Source organism: Podarcis gaigeae (assembly GCF_964106915.1).
Source record: "Podarcis gaigeae genome assembly, chromosome: 2".
NCBI classification, from domain to species: domain Eukaryota; kingdom Metazoa; phylum Chordata; class Lepidosauria; order Squamata; family Lacertidae; genus Podarcis; species Podarcis gaigeae.
This window is the reverse complement of record NC_139679.1, coordinates 35,778,851-35,799,341: the sequence shown is the minus strand read 5'-3', so window position 1 is coordinate 35,799,341 and position 20,491 is coordinate 35,778,851. Positions and strand designations below refer to the sequence as shown.

The window sequence follows — 20,491 nt, the reverse complement described above, 5'->3', positions numbered from 1 at the left end:
TTACACCGAGGGGAAAGAATGTGCTTTGAATGTGCTTTCAAGGTATAGTCTGCATTCAGCCTGCATCTCCAGTGCTCTCCAAAGGCCACTGTAACTCTCTCCCACATTCAGTTCTATGGAGGCTATAGGGAGGGGGGCACCCATGATCAGCAGCAGGGGTCAGGGTGATCCCTGTTCCTCTATGAGGTTGCCAGTCCATTTGTTCCAGGCAGGCTCCTGCACCATTGCAAGCTTCAAAGCAGACAGTCATGTAGTGAAACGGGACGGTGTCCCTGGCGTGAAGCTGGACGGACCAATAAAGAACACTGCACCTGTTAGGATGCTGTCCGTTGGACAAGGCACAGGAAACCTCCTGAGGTGACTGATTGGCAACTCCAGCCATTCCTCTATTCCTTTCAAAATCTACTCCCAATGAGTGGCCAGATGAAAAAGAGACGAATGGAGATTGCAGGCTGCAGAAAGACAAATGCCCTGTCTTGTCGTCATTTCCTGTATGCTGCTGTGTCTGTGTAAGTAAAGATCTGCTATGTGGTGTTGGCCTGAGACTTAGGAGCTCCCTAACATGCCTCTAGGGATGCGGGTGGCTCTGTGGGTTAAACCACAGAGCCTAGTGCTTGCCGATCAGAAGGTCGGCGGTTCAAATCCCCGCGATGGGGTGAGCTCCTGTTGCTCGGTCCCTGCTCCTGCCAACCTAGCAGTTCAAAAGCACGTCAAAGTGCAAGTAGATAAATAGGTACCGCTCTGGCGGGAAGGTAAACGGCATTTCCGTGTGCTGCTCTGGTTTGCCAGAAGCGGCTTAGTCATGCCACATGACCAGGAAGCTGTATGCCAGCTCCCTCAGCCAATAAAGCGAGATGAACGCTGCAACTGCCGAGTCAGTCACGACTGGACCTAATGGTCAGGGATCTCTTTACCTTTAACATGCCTCTAACATGACTTTCCCACCCTCAGGCCTGCAAAAGGCAAGTAGAGACATATTTCCCCTGGTAGAGCTTGAACTCCCCATCACATCCCAACCCCATGTTCTATGCAATGAGCCGCTGGAAGCTGACACTCTCAGTGCTGGGTTGTACTGTTTCCTCTTCCTGCTTGGTGGAAGAAACCCCCCAACCACCATCCTCTGTGGGTCTTGAACCCTTGTCTCAATGTGTGTCACTTCTGCAGATCTCCTGACCAGGGAGTTACGTCAGAGCTATGCTGTGTGGTTTCTTCCTTTCCTTTCTGAGTTGTTTTCAGAAACCCCACTCTTGAAATTAAGAGGATTTGAACTCTGGCCTGGGGACTTGCAGCCATGGGTTTGCTGCTGCCTGTGTCATGGAAATGGGGGCATTGTGCGAATGGTGCTATGTGTGGCAATGCACAAGGAGGTGTCCTGGTTACCCCTTCCTGTCCGTGTAGGTTAAACGGCTCTCTCTGTTTGCGTTGGTGGCATGTGGGTGTGCTCTCAGTGACAGCCCCTGATTGGTGGGCATCAGCAGCATTTCCATGGAAGCTGAAGGACGCACTGCCATGATTGCATTAACGTGTGCGTTTGTTTGTGTGTTTCTGAGTTGCGTTTTGCCCCTCCTGTCTGGAAGATTTGGCAGCTGTTGTGCCAGTATAGCAAGAGCTTGTATTTCTCTTCCCCCCCTCCCCCCCTCCATCTCCTATGTAATTGGCGTATAGGATTGCTAAATTAGTTATCTTTCAAGTCAGAAATAGCTAGCTGCAATTGTGCACTCTGTAGCCAATAGAATAACGCTGGCAGTGCAGTCTCCCACACCACCTTTTTATAGCAATCATCCTTTCTTCTCTTCGTGACCATAGGAACATGTGCTGTAATGCAGGGAATTCGCCTTCATTGCATTCCTCAGTTCTCCCAGGCTTCAATTGCAGTCTGGGGAAATACTGCCCCCACCCCTGTTTAGGGGCCTAAACCCACCCTTCTACAAGGAAAGTCAGCACAGCAATATCAGTTTATTCTGCATTGTGTTTTCAAGACACAAGTTGCTTTATTCTGAGGAGCACATTTGGGCTGCCCTGCCTTTGATATTTTAGCAACTGCTTGCAGTGAAGGCTGGCCAATGAGGGCTAAGGGGGCACTGCCCCACCAACCTCACTTACCCCATAGCTAGTCCCTTGTCTGTCTGCCTTCTTACAACTGGTTCAGAGGGATGGCTCTGTCTGTCAGATGCCTCCTCCCCAGTCTCAGTCTATTGATTCCATGAGTCATTTATTTTGGGGTGTATGGGGTGCTACACCTCCTCCGCCTTGTGGGATATACAGTATTTAGGAAAGGAAAAGCCGAAGGAGTGAACCCTACACAAAGTGGGTGCTTTAGAGTACTAATACTTAATCCCCTCAGGTGCCACCTAACAAAGGAGTTCCCCTGAGTTGATCAACACTTGTTGACTGAGCAGCATTAAAGACTGGTACACACCTAGGACATTTACATAGGTAAATTTACTCTTCGCATGCTAATTGCTGATACAGTCACACCTCGGGTTGAACGTGCTTCAGGTTGAGTGCTTTCGGGTTGCACTGCCACGGCAACCTGGAAGTAACGGAGTGCGTTACTTCCTGGTTTCGCCGCTCGCACATGCACAGACGCTCAAAATGACGTCACAAGCATGCACAGAAGCGGCAAACGTGGCACGCGCAGACCGTCGCGTCTTACATTGTTATAAACAAAATCTGCCCTTTTCCCTTATGAGGTATCCAAGAGCCCATATAGAGTCCTTATGTAGGATTCCTATTGGTAGGAGAAAATATCAGAGGCCAACCAGAGAATATTGAGAAGCAAAGCAGCTAGTAAGCCTGGTCTTTATTGATCTGTTGCAACAGGGTCCTCACTCACCACACAAAGGAGAGCGGAGGAACCCAGAACAATGGCGCGCAAGGCCTTATATAGATAGACTTTTGAAATGGCCACCCTGTAGATCAAGACCACCCCCAGAAACATCATACATACATCACAGAAGGGGTGTAGCTCAAGACACCCCCCCATACATCATACCTATATCACAGAAATTTGAATGTTGTTTTTCTCCTGTTGTTGTTTATCTCCTGTCTGGCAGGTTACTTGATTGGATACCCTGCTTACTTGATTGGATTGCCTGGGAAGCCTGGCTGATCTTTTGTAATGATAAATACTTAGTTCCTGGGCCAGTTCACAGGCTCACGCCCTATTCATATCTTAAATGTACCCTTAAGACAGGATTTATGAAGGAAAATACAATGGGGAGGCTTTTCCATTTTCCTTTGACCTTGCAGAAAAAACATTTGCTCAGTTTGGGAATCAAAATGGTTTCAGGTCGGTCTTCCTGTGTTGATCTATGTACGTGCTTGGTTGGTACACTTATGAACATTTAACATATATCTAAGACCTCAAAATTCCTATCACAACATTCTATTCAGGATGCGAATGCGGCTCCAGAACGGATCCCGTTCACATCCCAAGGTACCACTGTACTAAGAAGCAGGTACACACTTTCCAATTCACATGAATCTTGATTACATTCTCAAAGTCTGACACTCAGTCTTTACACATAAACACTAATTAAACACCTAAAACGCCTTGCATAACTCCCCTTTTAAGACACATTGGGACTGTCTTATAACACATCTCAGTTATACCATACAAGTTATAAATAAATCCTAATATTTACTATACCTAAACATTTAGTACCACATATTTACTACAGTATATAACAAGTTGAAGTTATGAGACTGGGGGTTTGAACAGGAAAGGGTAATGGGGCTGATACTACTGCAAATGTTCTTTGATTGTGGCAAAGTTGCCAGGTACCTCTTCTATCAGAGAAATTACAGGTGATATGTTTCCATGGGAACTAATTGTCAGGCAATTTCCATTGCATCTTCTACATAGGGCAAAATGACTCCCCCCCCCTTTCCCAAGGATGATGTAATCTAGGTGTCTGTATATGAAAAGAGACATGAAAAATGCTGTTTAAGATAAAACAAACAAAGACTGACACAGAAAGCTGAGTTTGAACTCTGTGTAGACTAACATTTTAGGGCTGCTTCTCACTATGGAAGTGACGTGGGAAGCGAGGTCTTTTTGGCTGCTGCCTGGCGGGTTCAAGCTGTATTTCCTCTTATGCTCAACCTATTTCTATATAAATTAATTTAAATATTACAAAAATATTGTAAGGTAACTCCTTCGAAAGGAAACCTATTATTATCATCTGTATCCCAGCTTTTTTCTTCTTCAAGGCAGCACACACAATTCTCCCCTACCTCATTTAAACCCCACACAACAACCCTGTGAGGTAGGTTAAGTTGAGAGGCAGTGGCAGTGACTGGCTCAAGGTCACCCAGTGAGCTTCATGGCCAACTGGGGAGCTGAACCCTGGTCTCCCAGGTCCTAGTCTAAGCACAACACAACACTGGCTCTTCTGCTTACCTCACCTGAGTAAGCACTACATCCTTGAAATACAGCAAGAGATTGAACACTATCATTTGTGGACTAAAGAGAGACAAAGGATTCTTAGCGTGTTATTTGTGTTAATTGCCTGACTGATGCAAGTCTGTCTGTGTTTTCAGTAGCTGTTTTGTGAATTACCATGGTTAATTATACTTGTCAGTACTTTCCTACATATCATTTTCCTCTGACCTCACTGTTTTTAGTTCCCCAATCTCATACCATGTGAATATATATACCTGAACTATGCATGTGTCTGATGAAGCAAATTCTAGTCCACAGAAGCTTGTGGCATAATACATTTGTTAGCTTTTAGGGTACCAAAGGACTCCTAATCCTTTCTTTGGGTTTATATCCAAGGAGCTGGTGCATGGGTTGTTCAATACTATAGCTGGCAGTTCTACTTTTTAAAAATTGATTTTTTAATTTAAAGTAACAGCATACCCATAGAAGGAAAACAGAGCTTAGTAGTTGCACATAAAAGAAATAAAAATAGCTGCTGATGGCTGTAATTTTAGATGTTCCCAGAAAGGCAATCAGTTGAAAGTGTCTCTCCATAAGGTTCTATGAGTCAATGGAAGGTGAAAACAATATTCAGTCGTCTTAACAAAGTCACTAAAAGTACACCATGTCAAATAGAAGGTGTGAGTCCTCCCCGCGCCCCCCTGTACTTTATAGTCTATTGTTTTTCCTCGATTCGTATTTCTGCAATTTATGAGTCATCTTAATGGAAATGAATGGAAATTACTTATGAGTAAGTGTCAGGCTCACAATTTTAAAAATAGTCTGTGCAACAAAGTAATGTTTACTTGGAAGTAAGTCCCATTGTGTTCAATGGTACTTACAACCTAGATAGTGTGTTTAGGGCTGTATCCTTAATTTACCATTTATTTGGCTTTTGTAAGGCATTTTCACTGACTTCAGTGACACCTAAAGGAGAATAGCAGAACTCATTTGATTCTATTTAGAAATAAATGGGGAGCATTGCCCTCATGTCACAGACCAGCATATGATTTCAGCGGAGCCCGCCATGCCAGCCCAGCCCTCACTGCCACCCTGGCAGCTCCCTTTCACACTACGCCCGATTATGCTTCCAAGTTTAGGTGGGAAATAACCAACCTGTGTTCATATCTTCCAGGAGTTCAGTGACACACAGGGCAATGTGGCCCTTGTAAATGGAATATTTCCCATTCTTGAATTGACATTTCAGGAAAAAAGACTGCTTATTTCTGACCATAATGTACAGTATTTGCTCAGGAGCCCGGCACTCTCTCCCTCTTCCTGTCTGTGTGTGTGTGTAATGTTGATTATGCTGTTCTAAGTAAAGTTGAATTGCCTTGCCCTGGAAATGGCAGAATACTTATTTGTTGTACCCATTAAGTGGAAGTAAACATTCAAGTGAAATAGGACTGATTCAAGAGAAATGACTTAGCCATTTTGAGATTGTGTTGGTATTCCATAGTCCATAATGATCATGATGACATTTTTTTCAATTAAAGAAGAGCATGGGATAGGCAAACTTCTATTTTCACTGGCCAGTTCCACTCATTGTTATAGAACTTGCTCTGCCTATAATCTCACTCTGGAAGGAACATGCATATATTTTTCTAATTGAACAATGATTTAGCAAGTGGACAAGATCCAATTTAGCTCTGAATCACTCCAAGAGAACCTTGTATTCAGTGTTATAGGTAAAGGTAAAGGTACCCCTGCCCGTACGGGCCAGTCTTGACAGACTCTGGGGTTGTGCGCCCATCTCACTTAAGAGGCTGGGGGCCAGTGCTGTCCGGAGACACTTCCGGGTCACGTGGCCAGCGTGACAAAGCTGCATCTGGCGAGCCAGAGCTGCACACGGAAACGCCGTTTACCTTCCCGCTGGTAAGCGGTCCCTATTTATCTACTTGCACCCGGAGGTGCTTTCGAACTGCTAGGTTGGCAGGCACTGGGACCGAGCAGCGGGAGCGCACCCCGCCGCAGGGATTCGGACCGCCGACCTTTCAATCGGCAAGTCCTAGGCGCTGAGGCTTTAACCCACAGCGCCACCTGCATCCCCATTCAGTGTTATACCCAGGCTTTCTTTAGATTGCTGAAAGGAAGAGCTGCAACTCAATAGAAGAGCATATGCTGCACTTGCAGAAGGTCCCAGGTTCACTCCCCAGGAAGGGCTGGGAAAGATTCCAGCCTGAAGCCTGGAGAACTGATGCATGTCCATATCTTGTAGAGATAATGCTGAGCTAAATGGATTAAAGTGATTGTTTGGAGGGTGATAAGCTTTTCAGTTGCTGTGTGCTGCCAAATGGAATATCCCCCTCAGCAAGGCCCATCTTGCACCCACATTAAACATTATTTCCAATGGCAAGTTAATACCTCCATCTTCTCCCTGGCTTTTAAAGGAACATGATGAGTTGGTTATCTTTGGTGCCCTATACAGTGATGTCTATTTTTGTTGATATATTATACCTGGTGGGTATAATTATAATCATCATCATCATCGGTGGTTTGACTCAATTTTTAAAATGTGCACTTCCCCCCCCTACAAGCCAAGATGACAAATAATAATAATAATAATAATAATAATTATGTGGTTTGACTTGATTTTTAAAATGTGTATTCTTTCCCCCCCCCCCCCCCCGCAAGTCGCCAGGGTGACTAATAATAATAATAATATTTCCTATAAGGCAGATTCATAAATAACGTTCGTCCAGTTTTCTCCCAGGACAGGCGTCAAACAGACAAATAAAACTGTAATGCTGCAACCCTATGTGGCCGCTAAACCTGCGAGGTGATGCTAATACACTCAGTTTCTGAACAGCCGCAAAAGCCCTAGCGCACTAACGCTTTGGAGGCTCGGCCGGGGCGCGCACGGCATCTATACCCCTTCGCGCGCATGCGCCCTGGGCGAATCATTAGCTCCTCCCCGCCTCTTCCTGAGCCTCTGGTTCGCCCTGCTACGGAGGTTGGCGCTTGCGCTTTTTCTTTCGGCGGGGGTTACTTCTCGTTCCCTCGCGCGTAGTAGTAGTAGCCTCGCGAGAGCGGCTCGTGAGGGCAGTAGCGGAAGCTCTCCCGGACACTCCTACTGAGGAGGAAGAAGGCTTCGCAGGGGGGAAGAAGAGGGGGCCGCTCGGAGCGGAACCCTGGCGGGCTTGCGGTGAGTCGGAGCTCCGGGGCGAGGGCGGAGGGAGAGACGGGGAAGAGCCCCAACAAGACACCGGAGCCGCCCTGGAGCCTCTGCCTTGAGGCTGACAAGGCGGGCGGGCGGCCCCTTTCCTCTCTTGTTCCGCCCCTGCCTGTCAAGGGGGCCCTGGCGCGCTTGCTTGCCAGCCTACCACTTGCATGGGGGGGGAGAGAGTTTGGTGCGCGCCCCTTAAGCTTCTAAGACCGGCGCGGCGTTCTTGCGCGAGTTCTTGGAAAAATAACTCGAGCTGAGGGAGGCGGGCGAGTGAATCCTTCCCCCCCCCCCTTAGTCCAATAATGATTCACTTGCCAAGGGGGACCAGGTCCCCCGCCCCCCAGTCAATGACTGTATTTTGAGGAGTGGGCATCCGAAAGGGGGCATTTTGCTGAATTAATTGTGTTGGTTTTTTGCTGCGGATGAATGTAAATAACGTGCAGCTTATACAAAAACGGAAGTTGCAATAAATGCTTAAGCTTATCTTTAGAGTGATAAGTGTAAGCATTGACTTAAATGGGATTCTGATTCCTGAAGCCCGACCTGTTCTCCCGAACAGGTGTGCATTAGGATTGCTGTGTTATGTTGGGAAACAGCTTTTGGGCAAAAAGAAATAAAATGGTGCCACGCATTTAAATCCACAGATATTACTAGCAAATTCTAATTTGACATTATTGCCCGTGCATATGTTGTGCAGATGTCTGATAGTGTGAAAGAGAACAGATAGTTATTCACAAACTATGACTAAATATATATATTCTGTTACTGGCACAAGGAGGAAATGAACCATAGTTTTTGCTGCTGAAGATTTCACAGAACTTCCCCAAATAGTAACGATGACAGGCTGGTTCCTTAGAAAAAGTTGATTGACTTTACCACCTCTTGAGATCAGTTCTCCCTGTAGCAGTTTCTAGGATATGGTAGATGATAGAAGCATTATAAGTAATTTTTCAACTGTTCAGAGTGCTTTATGCATACAAATGGTGAAAATGAATACAGACCCAGCTTCTTCTGTGAAAGAAAACTGGCAACTATTTGATAAATCAAGGCAGCTGTCACTTTTAGTGTCTGAAGCCTGTGTGGGACAAACATATGTTATTAATATTGAGGGTGCTCTACTAACCCCAGGACGCGAGTGGCACTGTGGGTGGCACCACAGAGCCTAGGACTTGCAGATCCAGAAGGTCAGCAATTCAAATCCCTGCGGCGGGGTGAGCTCCCGTTACTCGGTCCCTGCTCCTGCTAACCTAGCAGTTCAAAAGCACGTCAAAGTGCAAGTAGATAAATAGGTACCACTCCAGCGGGAAGGTAAATGGCGTTTCAGTGCGCTGCTCTGGTTCGCCAGAAGCGGCTTAGTCATGCTGGCCACATGACCCGGAAGCTGTACACCGGCTCCCTCGGCCAGTAAAGCGAGATGAGCGTTGCAACCCCAGAGTTGGCCACGACTGGACCTACCTTTACCTGCTAACCCCATGTTTAACCACTTGCTTGGTCAATGTAACCATTTAGGAATTTCATTCAGGCAACTGAGCAAAGGTCTTTCCTCCTCCCTTTCAAACAAGCCGCCGGTGAAGCCATGAAGCACTTCATCCTTCCTCCAGCAACCCACTGTTTTGCAATATTGGGTGTGTAGGAGATGAAGTTGGGACGCAGGTGGCGCTGTGGGTTAAAGCCTCAGCGCCTAGGACTTGCCGATCGAAAGGTCGCGGTTCGAATCCCTGCGGCGGGGTGCGCTCCCCCTGCTCGGTCCCAGCGCCTGCCAACCTAGCAGTTCGAAAGCACCTCCGGGTGCAAGTAGATAAATAGGGACCACTTACCAGCGGGAAGGTAAACGGCGTTTCCGTGTGCGGCTCTGGCTCGCCAGAGCAGCGATGTCACACTGGCCACATGACCCGGAAGTGTCTCCAGACAGCGCTGGCCCCTGGCCTCTTAAGTGAGATGGGCGCACAACCCCAGAGTCTGTCAAGACTGGCCCGTACAGGCAGGGGTACCTTTACCTTTTAGGAGATGAAGTTACCTCCTACACTTGTAACATGGAAGCAAATAAGGTGGGTGGTGGAGGGAAGGAGCATCCTTTTCCTATGCTGCCAGCCTGCTGGGTTTCTTCAGTAGGCAATGGGCAGGTGAACCTCCTGTGCATCTAACATAATGGGTTGGTAACAGAACAATTTGTCTTCCCAACCACCGCATTTTGGACACAGGCAGAAGTTTCGCATCCTGTGTCTCCAGTACATAAATGAAGTGTGATGGTGGCAACCACCCAGCTTGCTTATTCATTTATTTTTATTTAACAAAATTTATATACCACTTACTCGAACTAAATACTTCTAAGCAGTTTACAAAAGACAAAAATATTAATTAAAAATACCAGTAAAGGCCAAAATTAAGAACAAGTTACATAATGAAAAGAGAAAACGATTTCCATAATTTAGAAACTTGACTTCAAAGCTTGGTTTTAAGGTAGATGAACAGGATGGGACGTCACCTCCTGCACATCTAGTGCAGAAACACAGCAGGCTGGTGGAGAAGGGATGCCTGTCCTGTTCATTCAGCACAAAAATCAAGCAGACTGGCAACGGGGCCATCCCTTCACTATGCTTCTGGGCTGACCACAGAAGAGGCAAAGCATCTTCCAGCACACTTAAGCATAGAAACAAGGCCAGCCAGCAGAGGTGGCTTTTCTTCCTCTTTCAGCCTGCTACATTTCTACCCTGCAAATGATTTTTATTTGCCATATGAGGGGCTGGGAAAAGAAATACAGAGTGCTACGTCCATTCTGCACCATCCCCTTGTATGAGTTAAAAGTAGGGGAACAAAAAAAAATCAGGCTAGTAACTTTGGGGGAGGTACTATTCTGTGATCCCTGTGGGCATGTCCCTTTACCTTTTTAGGGATGGAGAAGGGGTTATGGTTGCCCCAGTACTATTTCATCTAGCCCCTTCCACCTCTAAATAAATACATTTACTACCCACCTATATATGAAGTGATGCTGGCTTATGAATGGGAAGTTAGCTTTATAAAAAATTACTTGTTCCAAGTGAGTGGCTAATAACTAAGACCATTTTGGGGAGGAGGTATTTCAGGATAATGTCCTCTTCATCCCCCAATTTTAATATTCAGAGTATAGTGGCTTTCCCAGCTTTGCATTAATGAAATACTTGAGCACAATTTTTTGAGGTGATCTGTTAATTTTTGTAACATATATTGTTCTTGTGATGTCTTAATCAGTTCTTGTTATTTTAAAATGTCATCATTTCAGTCCTAAGTGAATAAAACCAAAGAGTGACAGGTGTGAATACAAGTGTGACTTTACTTGCTGCAGCAACTTTGTGAATTTCTGTCATGTATTTAAAGTTGCCACAATAGCCACACTCATAGTTCGGTTTTTCTAGTATTGCTGTAATAGTTGTCCTGTTGGGTGCAGTGTTAATTGTAAATGTCCATCTGAAATTAAGAGTGAGATTCCCCCCCCCCCCGACTACTTTCTTCATTTTTTTTCTTGGTTGCTGTAACATAGTTCTTGCAAGTCATCTCTTCCTCTAAGTATGCTGCTGTTCTTTCCTTATTGCTATGTATAGTAAGTATAAAACAGCTAGGATTAATTTGGATTGCTGTTTTGTAGGACACTTCCATTGAATTTAAGCATTTTGACTTAAGTAGTTTGGGCTGCTGTTGTGTTACTGCTTGTAGGACAGTCATCAACAATTTTGTTTTCAGTTTGGGCTCTGATTGTCTTGTATAGATATTTTTCAAGCATTATGCTACGTGCATAATTATCCAATGCATTCAACTTCCCTGAATGAAGCTGCTTGATGGCCAGTGGCAACCACATATTTCTGGCAATCTCCCTGGCTCAAGTGCCGGGGAAAACTCATTTTCTTCCCCAAGTTCTCTGTGTACCACAAAAGCACAAGAGTGGTCTTGTCATGTTGTGCAAGAAAGATCCTTCCCTCCTTCCAAGTTATTTGTCATGCATAGATTAACTGGTGGAGTGGAGGTGGAGGAAAGGAGTCAGAATTTCATTTCACAGTAAGATTTGGAGACATTCAGAGGGAATAAGTGTACAATAAGAAGTTGGAGAGGGAGATCAGTGACCACCACATATAATATATGGCTGCGCAGGCCAGACAAGATTTGTGGACAGGTGACTTTCAAGGGTCTTGTTGTTTTTTTCATTGACGGGGGGGCACAAATTTTGGCTTTGCTTTCTGCCCAGGCATTTATTTGCATTTACCAGTGGTCTCATCCCTAGTATCCTCTGCCTTGCACTGAGGGACTGGGAAAGTGGTGGGAGTCTTCTTTCATTTATAGAGGATACAGAGAAAGTAACAAGCAGTGAGAGTTTCTTCAGTTCATTATAAGGTATTTCTGCTGTTTCTTGCTTGAAAACTGCATTGGAAATTAGTCCTCCAGAGTAGGAATCTGTGTGGACTGGTGTCTGATTTACTGCTCACCAGAGGGTTGAGGGCACCTTCCCCTACAATCTGGTTAATGGATTTGTAGACAACTGGTAATCTAGAAGAGTTACAAATGATTTTCCTATAAGAATGTGCTTGCATGGATTGTATAGGTTTTAAACTCCAGTTCAGTGTTGGAGGTTTGCAAAACAAGGTGTTCTTTTTCATATCCTTTTCCTATCTGGTGTGTTTTTAAACAGTGCTGTTGATTCATGCATTCAGTTAAGATTTATTGAAATAAATGAGGCTTGGGTTATAATCCCAAGCATGCTTTTTCAAGAAAATTCATGGGGCTTGCTTACAAATAAATGTGACTGGGATTATAGTTTGATGTGGGTTAGATCCAGACTTAATCATGCATTGAAATCATCAAGTTAAATCAATCACTAAGTTCAATTAATTTCAGTGGGTATACACTAAATACTGCATTACTAAGTCTGGATCCAACCCAGCATGTGTGAGATGGCACTTAATAAGTGTTTTAAGAAATACATGATTTTGAGAGTCTATGTGTGCATTGTATTGGAATGTCATGATTCAGGGGATCATTGTTTCTTTTGGTTGCCTTGTTTGGTTTTAGTTTAGTTGGGCAAGAGTCAAATTTTAATGCAGTTGGATTCATTGCTAAATATGAATGTGTAACTATTGGGGGGAAAACAATACTGCTTTAATTATTGGAAGAAGTAGTGTGGCTTCTTCATGGTATGCTTTAGGAGGAGCACACTTAGTGATCACTTGGGGTTTTTTTTTTCATTTAAGGACACTTGACATCAAGAAACTGGTGTTCATATTCAGCTGAAAGTAGTGTACCTTTGTTCAGAGCAAACATGGGAAGAATTGGATTGCACTGGCTTTAATCAGTCATTACTTTTATGGACTATGCACCTGTTTAAAGAGTGTTTCCTACACAGCAGTTCTGTTTCTTCAAAGCTGAGTGTGTAAGGATGAATGACTTGCGACTCTGCTGTGAAATCAGAAGCAAAAACTATTTTCTCTTTCAATAGCCAGCAGGGGCACGATATAGCTGATAGCAAGATAGGGACAGATTACCGTATCTTCCCCTCGTTGTAGATGAAACTTTCCTGAACCCTTTCGACTCGTATTTTACTAGTTAATAAAAGTTTTAGCCCGGCGCTAAGTTTACTCGGAAATAAGTTACATCTCCGTCCCTCCCCCCACCCGAATTTTAAAACCTAAGTATTCATGGAACGCTACATTCCATAAGAAATCGGGGGAAAACCAGCCATGAATAATACCATAGGAAGTGTGTGTGTGTGTGTGTGTGTTTAACCCTCACTGCAAAACAAAGTGGGTGGTTGACCAGTACTTGGGAGTTCCTCCCGAACAGGGGAAACCCACATTACTGGGTGACTTACACGTTTCTCCTCGTAAGTAATCGGATAGGGGAATCCTCCTGATCTTTGACTTCGGGGTGGGGGTGGGGGGTTGTCGGATTTTTTTCGGGTAATAGGCGCTTGCTCCTTGCAAGGAGGAGCGCCGTCCTCCGTGCTGCCTGCGGTAAGGCATAGAAGCCAGGCTTTGTGTGATGCACGCCTCGCCTTCAAGGAACAGGACGAGCGCTCAGCAGCAAGCAGCAGGAGCCGCTCTAGGGCTCTGAGGAAGGCTGGCTTGGCTTGGCTAGGGGGCGTGAGGGGGCCGGTCTTTTTTTCTCTCTCTCTCCCTCCCTCCCCCACTTGCGCTTTTTTAATTATTTAATTTGCTTCGCCGGCTGGGAGTGCGGGGCGGGGAGTCTTTTTCCGGGCTCTGCTATTGGCCGCAGCGAATGCCACTCGGTGCTTCCTGGCAGCCCTCGGTGTGCCGAGCGAGCGAGGCTGCAGAAAGAGGAAGCGGCAAAGCGGAGTTGAGCTGAGAAGAGGAGGGAGAGGGAGGCTCAGGGCGCGGCCCCTGTCATTGATCCGGGCTACTTCCCTCAATGCTCCCGTCTCTTCCTCCCTTCCTAGGGCGGATTGGCCCTCGCTGACTCCCCCTGCCTATGCGAAAGACGGAGCCAGAAGTTGAGCAGGAAGGGCAGCGCGGACGAGAGGGAAGGCTGGACCGGGAGCCCCCGGAGAAGCTTCAGGGAGAACTCCGTTCCTATCCGCCTTCATCATCATTGCTGTCCACGAGCATGGAAGCCGTCGCCAAATACGATTTCAAAGCCACCGCAGACGATGAGCTCAGCTTCAAACGGGGGGATATCCTTAAGGTAAGTGATGCACAAAGGAGCAGAGATTGCCCTCTTGAGGCTTTCCCTGATATGAGTCTCTCCGCCCCCCCCGCCCCGAAGCTCTATCGCATAATGGGCAACACTCTTTTATCTCTTCCCACACCCTTCTAAATTTGTCTGCTCTGTTCTGCTCATAGAGAGGCATTTTTTTTGATGGCACAGCTGTTCTAACGTTGTAAATGGAGTGTAACTTGGTTTATGATTGTATATGTTCCTGCCTAGTCTTCAGTTATTCCCTTGCCATATTTAAACCCCCATTTCCCTCTTCTAGGTTTGCTGGTGTCAAATATCTAAAAAGATTGTTTTGCCATGAGTTAGTACTGTTTAAAAAGCTTGCTCTGATTCTACCTTGTATACCTTGAGTCTGCATAGATATATTTTACCATACGCAGCTCACGGTACTCTAGTTTCATTATTTATTTATTTGGATGGGTGCACACATATGTACATACTACACCTGCCAGCTGAAGGTAAAGCAGGCTGCAATCTATGAGATCTTATACCACAGTAATCTGTTTTAAGGTACCACAGGATTCTTTTGCTACAACAGAGTAACTGAGCTATCCTGTAGAGTTCTGTATGTCACCGTTTGGTCTGAACTCTTGGTTTGGAATTACAGGGTCTGAGAAGACTTAGACGTCTTAAAAATCAGTAGTAATGGTTCTCAGAATCAGTTCTTATGTTCATTTTATTTAAAAGTAAAGATTTTGTTACCTTGGCATTGGGTTACATTGGATTATATTGGCTTCGTCTGGGACGTTTCAGTTGAAAAACTAGGTGGATTTAGATTATGGTATGTTTGACCTTTGTATGGCATGTAGTCCACAGTTGTTGTTATTATTACTATTATTAGTTACTGCCCTTCACCCTAAAGTCCCAGGATGGACAATCACATAAATAAAATGGTTCCAAAAATGCACATTTCAAGTGTCAAAAGCTAGGGTAAAGAGATATGTCTTCAGCATTTGCTGAAAGCTGTATAATGAAGATGCAGGCACACCTCTGTGGAAATGTTCCACAACTTCAGCAATGCCATAGAACATGCTGTCTCCTGGGCCACCATCTCCCTGAGTTTCTGAGCGCTGTGGAGCAATGGAGTCTCCTCTGTTGATTTTAACACCCAAGGGGGTCTGTGGGGAAGGAGGGCATCAATGGGTGTATAGTGAAGGCAAGCAGGAGTGATTGTGTCAGTTACTCTACACATCTCACCATCCCGCAGTGAGCCAAGAGCCTTGACAGGAGCATCTGCCATGCCAGCTTGAAAATCCCCCAAAGCATTCAGAAATCAGATTCCATCAGTCTCCAAACATGGACCAACTCAATGGGTCTCTTGCACTTTTCAGGGTAGAGTAGCTACATACAGCCCAAACCTCACCAGGGATTGGTCTGTCCATGACAACAGACTCACAGCAAGCCCTTCTATCAATTGAGTATTACCAGTCCTCTCTTGGGCAAAGACCAGGTGAAAGGTGTTCCCAGTTATATGCTGGACCATTGATGTTCTGAGACAGCCCCATGTTTGCCATGGAGGTAATGAAGTGCTGAGCTAGTCCATTCAGCCTCGGCATAAATATTGAAGCTCCCCAACACCGCCATGAAGGAGTCCTCCAGCACCACATCTGAAATTACCTTGGTCAGGGAGGTTGTAGAGCAATGAGGTGGATGGTACAATAGCAACACACCCATTCTCTTTCCCTCCCTCCCTGGTCCTGCACCAGAAACATTTTCTTCAACCCAAACATGATGTGGATTGGTTTCCTGGTGAGCGAGATGGAATTTAATGACACAGCTGGACTAACATAGGGCTACCCAGCCCATCCATCCGGGTCTGTTGTACATATCAACTCTGCCCCTGCACCAACATCAAATGGATGATAGATGTTTTATTCTAGATAGACCTGGCATGTAGCAATGACAACACCAAGCTGGGGTGGGGGGTGACTGGCACCCCCCAATTCTGAAATACAGCAGGCAAATGCAATAACACAGGAAGACACTAATCCTTCTGTAAAGGCTTATAGATAACAGAATAGCAGCACATAATTTTGTAGGAACCTGACAAAAGTCATATTTATTTAAATAATTTAGAAATATTTACACCCAGCCTTTCTGTCTATCAGACCTCCACAGCAGCTGCTGAGAAGTAAAAATGAATGCATTGTAAGAATATATTTAGATGCAAGGGTGACTGAGGAAGGCATTGGGGGACAATGTAAAAAGCCCACTGTTTCAGCTTTTATTAAATTGCTCTACCAAATAAATTAACATTGGCTAAATATTAGGAATACAGTCACTTGATGTTGTGCTTGAAGGACAAGACATGAGGTTGGACGCAGACAGAATAAGTCAAGCTGGCTTGTCACTTGCCTTCACTTACCTCTTGTTCACAGGCTTTTTGTCTTCTTGGCAGGGTGAATAATAAATATTGGTATTTTGAATATTTCGGCCATGAATTATGTTCATAATTTTCTTGCCTTTCTTACCAATGAAATACAAAAACTTTATTTAATTTAAACAAATTTTTAAGTGGGACGCGGGTGGCGCAGTGGTCTAAACCACTGAGCCTCTTGGGCTTGTTGATCAGAAGGTCGGCGGTTCGAATCCCTGTGACGGGGTGAGCTCCTGTTGCTGTGTCCCAGCTCCTACCAACCTAGCAGTTCGAAAACACGCCACAAAGTGCAAATAGATAAATAGGTACCGCTCCGGCGGGAAGGTAAACAGCATTTCCATGTGCTGCTCTGGTTTCGGTGTTCCGTTGCGACAGAAGCGGCTTAGTCATGCTGGCCAAATGACCCGGAAAAACTCTGCGGACAAATACCGGCTCCCTCGGCCTGTAAAGCCATATGAGCATCACAACCCCAGAGTCATCTGCAACTGGACTTAACTGTCAGGGGTCCTTTACCTTTTACCTTTTAAATTTTTAAGTTAAAAGCTTTACAAATTCTAAATGTTAGTAACCTGATTCATCATATTCCTTTGAAATGTGGGCTATGATGACTAATACATTATTACGTTTTTGGAGGAAATGGAACAAAATGTTAGAAAAATAGGCATTGTGTTGAAGAGTAAGATTCTTTTCAGGTTTCACGTTAATGTGATTTCTGCTTCTGTATTGGGTACCATGGTAAAGTTGCTTAGCTGAAGACAATGCATTGAAGTCTCACAGTTTCATTGCTTGACTGCATCTATTTCATTCTGCTGTGAATATGAATTTGGCCTCTGCTGCATGGAATGTGAAAATAAGCATTATGTGGATCCAAGAGCTGGTGTAGTGAGTAGTGGTAGACTTGGATTAAGATGACCTAAGTTAAAATCCTGACTCAGCCATGGCTTGGCCTTACAATAACCTAAGTAGGTTCGGCTCGGATATAACAACTTGGTTAAAAGCCAGGGCAAGTACTGCAATCTCTCATTTTAAGCTAAACCCCACTGGGACATTGGAGAGAAATATTTTAAGCATTGCTTATTTGCTGTTTTTAACATACCAGGCCCAGAAAGTGTAATAAAACCGAGACTATTAGCAGTACTAAGAGAAAGTTTTCAGTATTTACTCCTGCATAATGAAAATCATTTTGATGCTATATTTATCGGTAAGTGAAAGCTACTAATGCTTTACAGCACATTTGCTAAGCTATGTAGCTGTGCTAAAAAAATGGACATCAACCTGTGTAGCGCAGCCAAAGAGTTTGCATCCTACATTCACTGCCTCTTGCAAGAAATGGCTGTTGAAGTAGAACAATTTAGCCTTATTGATTTGTGTGAAAACTGTGAAATAATACCTCAGTAAAGACTTTCCTGTTTCAGGTTGGTTGAAAATTCAGTCAAGAGTTCTGGATCCTGACAAGTAGTCATCTGTGTAGTGATCATAATTACACTCCCCCCGCCCCAAAATCAATTCTCTTGTTCTTAAGCATGCCCTTGCAGTCTGCTGAGAACAGTAAGATGTTTTACAATTCCTTAGAGAGTACATCTGGAGGAAGGAGATTTTAGATTGTGAGGGTATGTGGTGTGAGTTATACTACACCTGGTCATTAACATATTCCTCCTTTGCAAATTTTGCTCATAAAGAGCAAAACTTAAGTCTGAAGATGGAAATTGCAAAGAGGAATAAATAGAGACAGTATTAGAAACTGGGATATAAAAGCTAGGAGCCAAATAGCTTCTGGGACCTGGGTTGTGGGTGCCAAAACAGAATGTCTAGTCGCCATGGGGGGGCCCTCACCAACACTTTTTATTTATTATTTTGATAAGCATGAACTAATATGCTATTCACATAAGTGACACATTGTTAATATCACATTTTAAGCAGAAATTTTTAATGCATGTTTAATTTGGTGTTTACAATAAATATATTAGTACCGTACTTCAGTTTCGAAGACACTCTACTCTTTAATCTTAAACTCCTTAACATATTGTCTATCTTTAACATATACTTTAAGGCTTCAAAGCACATACATTTCTGTAATCCTTAAGTGTCAGCCAGGCACAAAAAATGGCACCCAGACTTTTTGAGGTGCTTGCAAATGGAGAATCTTTTCGCGCAAAATGGGCCTGGTGCCTTGCTAATTTTGAACCCTGAATAGAGAATAGTATAAATGAAAACATTATTTTATTTTATTTATTTTAAGAGTTATACTCTGCTTTTTGATGAAATTCATGAAGCTGTTTACAGTGTTTTGAAATACAAATTCTAGGTTTGCATTTATTTTTTTAAAAAAATCATTCTTCATTTGGCCACACAGGAAAAGTGAATACATGCTACTTCTGTGTATTTGACTGTCTTAGATAAATTATTATAATTACCAGTGAATTTATAATTGGTGTCTAATAAAACAGAACAATGGCATTCTTAAATTGCTACATTCAGAAATGGTGGTTCTCTATTTTTCTAAAAATGAATTGTTCTTTCATGTTCTTTGAGGGAGAAGGAAGGTCTATGGTACTGCTGTGCTATGTTGTATGAGTCCAGTCTGATTTTCAGGAGATAACTTGTCTTATGATGTCATATTCCCATTACTGCAACATACTCTTGTATTCTGAACTTGATTGAATAGCATTTGAACTACATCCATTAGCTGCTTGTGCATTAGTAACCTTATGGCAGTGTTCCAAAAGTGAATGAAGATATTTAACCTTTGACTCAAAACTGTGTAAACCAGTTCAGTACTGGCTTGTAACGTGTGTGTGTGTGTGTGTGTGTGTGTGTGTGTGTTAGAATGTTTTGTTTCTCTCTTAGAAAGTAGGCAGGATTTGTACAGTTTTGTTGGGAAGGTCCGTGGTACTGTCCCATGTTGTCTGGCAAGGAAATCAGAATTTCTTCTTTGCTTAACAGATGGCAGTGATACTTATTTATTGCTTGTTTAGGCAGCATGCTCTGTGTTTTCTCCAAACTGCATTAAGCTGTAAATGTCCTCGTTCATAACTTTAATTTTTTTCCCCTGCCTCTCCTACAGTCAGAATAGTTCACAGTAACTAAACCTCAAAAAATCACTCTTATAAAAACAATCCAATCTGCAGCAGTTTCAAATACAGATTCCCCACACATCAGTTTCCAAATGCTTTCCTGAAGGGAAATCTCTCCTCAAAGCCATCAGCGATGTTCTTGGCTCTGCCAGCCTTCATATAATACTGCAGCAGCCACTGACAAAGCTCTGTGTTATGCAGAGGTTTGCTGACCTCTCACAAAGACAGTCTAGAAAGCAATATATTAACTGATGATGAGACATGTAAGAGGTGAGAAAGGGATGTGGATTGTGGGAGACACACAAAAATCTCAAATTCTAAACCAGCACCTTGCATTGAGCCCAACAGGTTAGTAATCAGCACACTTCCCACAATATTGGTTGAATATGCTCCCATCTCCCTGCAATATAAGGAAGTGAGTCAAAGTTTTATAGAGCATTTGAAGCTTCTGAGTCATCTTTAAGGCACCTAAAGCAAAGTACATTCACTACTACTATCTGAGATGACACCATGATATCCTAAGACGGGACACAAACTCCTGCTAGAGGTACCAATTGAATTTGCCCTTCACTGTTGCTGCCACTAATGCCTCCTTGCCTAGTCCTGGAAAAATAGGAGCAAATCTATGCTGCAAGTGTGCTCCGATACACCAGTAACCATCCACTAGACCAGGGGTGGGGAACCTCTGAGCTGCGGGCCAAACTTGGCCTGCAGCACCATTTTGAGAAGGCTGTGCCCACCTGCCAAATACC

The 20,491-nt window shown here is 44.1% G+C and overlaps 1 protein-coding gene across 1 annotated transcript in view; it reads left to right on the top strand.

Moving 5' to 3' along the window:
- Positions 1 to 7,370: 7,370 nt before the first annotated feature.
- GRB2 (growth factor receptor bound protein 2) overlaps positions 7,371 to 20,491 on the top strand; it is a 54,354-nt gene continuing 41,233 nt past the window's right edge. Inside the window, exons 1-2 of the mRNA XM_083726076.1 lie at positions 7,371 to 7,571; positions 14,011 to 14,255. Of these exons, the coding sequence (XP_083582202.1) occupies positions 14,043 to 14,255 (213 nt within the window). The 5' untranslated portion in view covers positions 7,371 to 7,571; positions 14,011 to 14,042. The remainder of the gene's footprint in view (positions 7,572 to 14,010; positions 14,256 to 20,491) is intronic.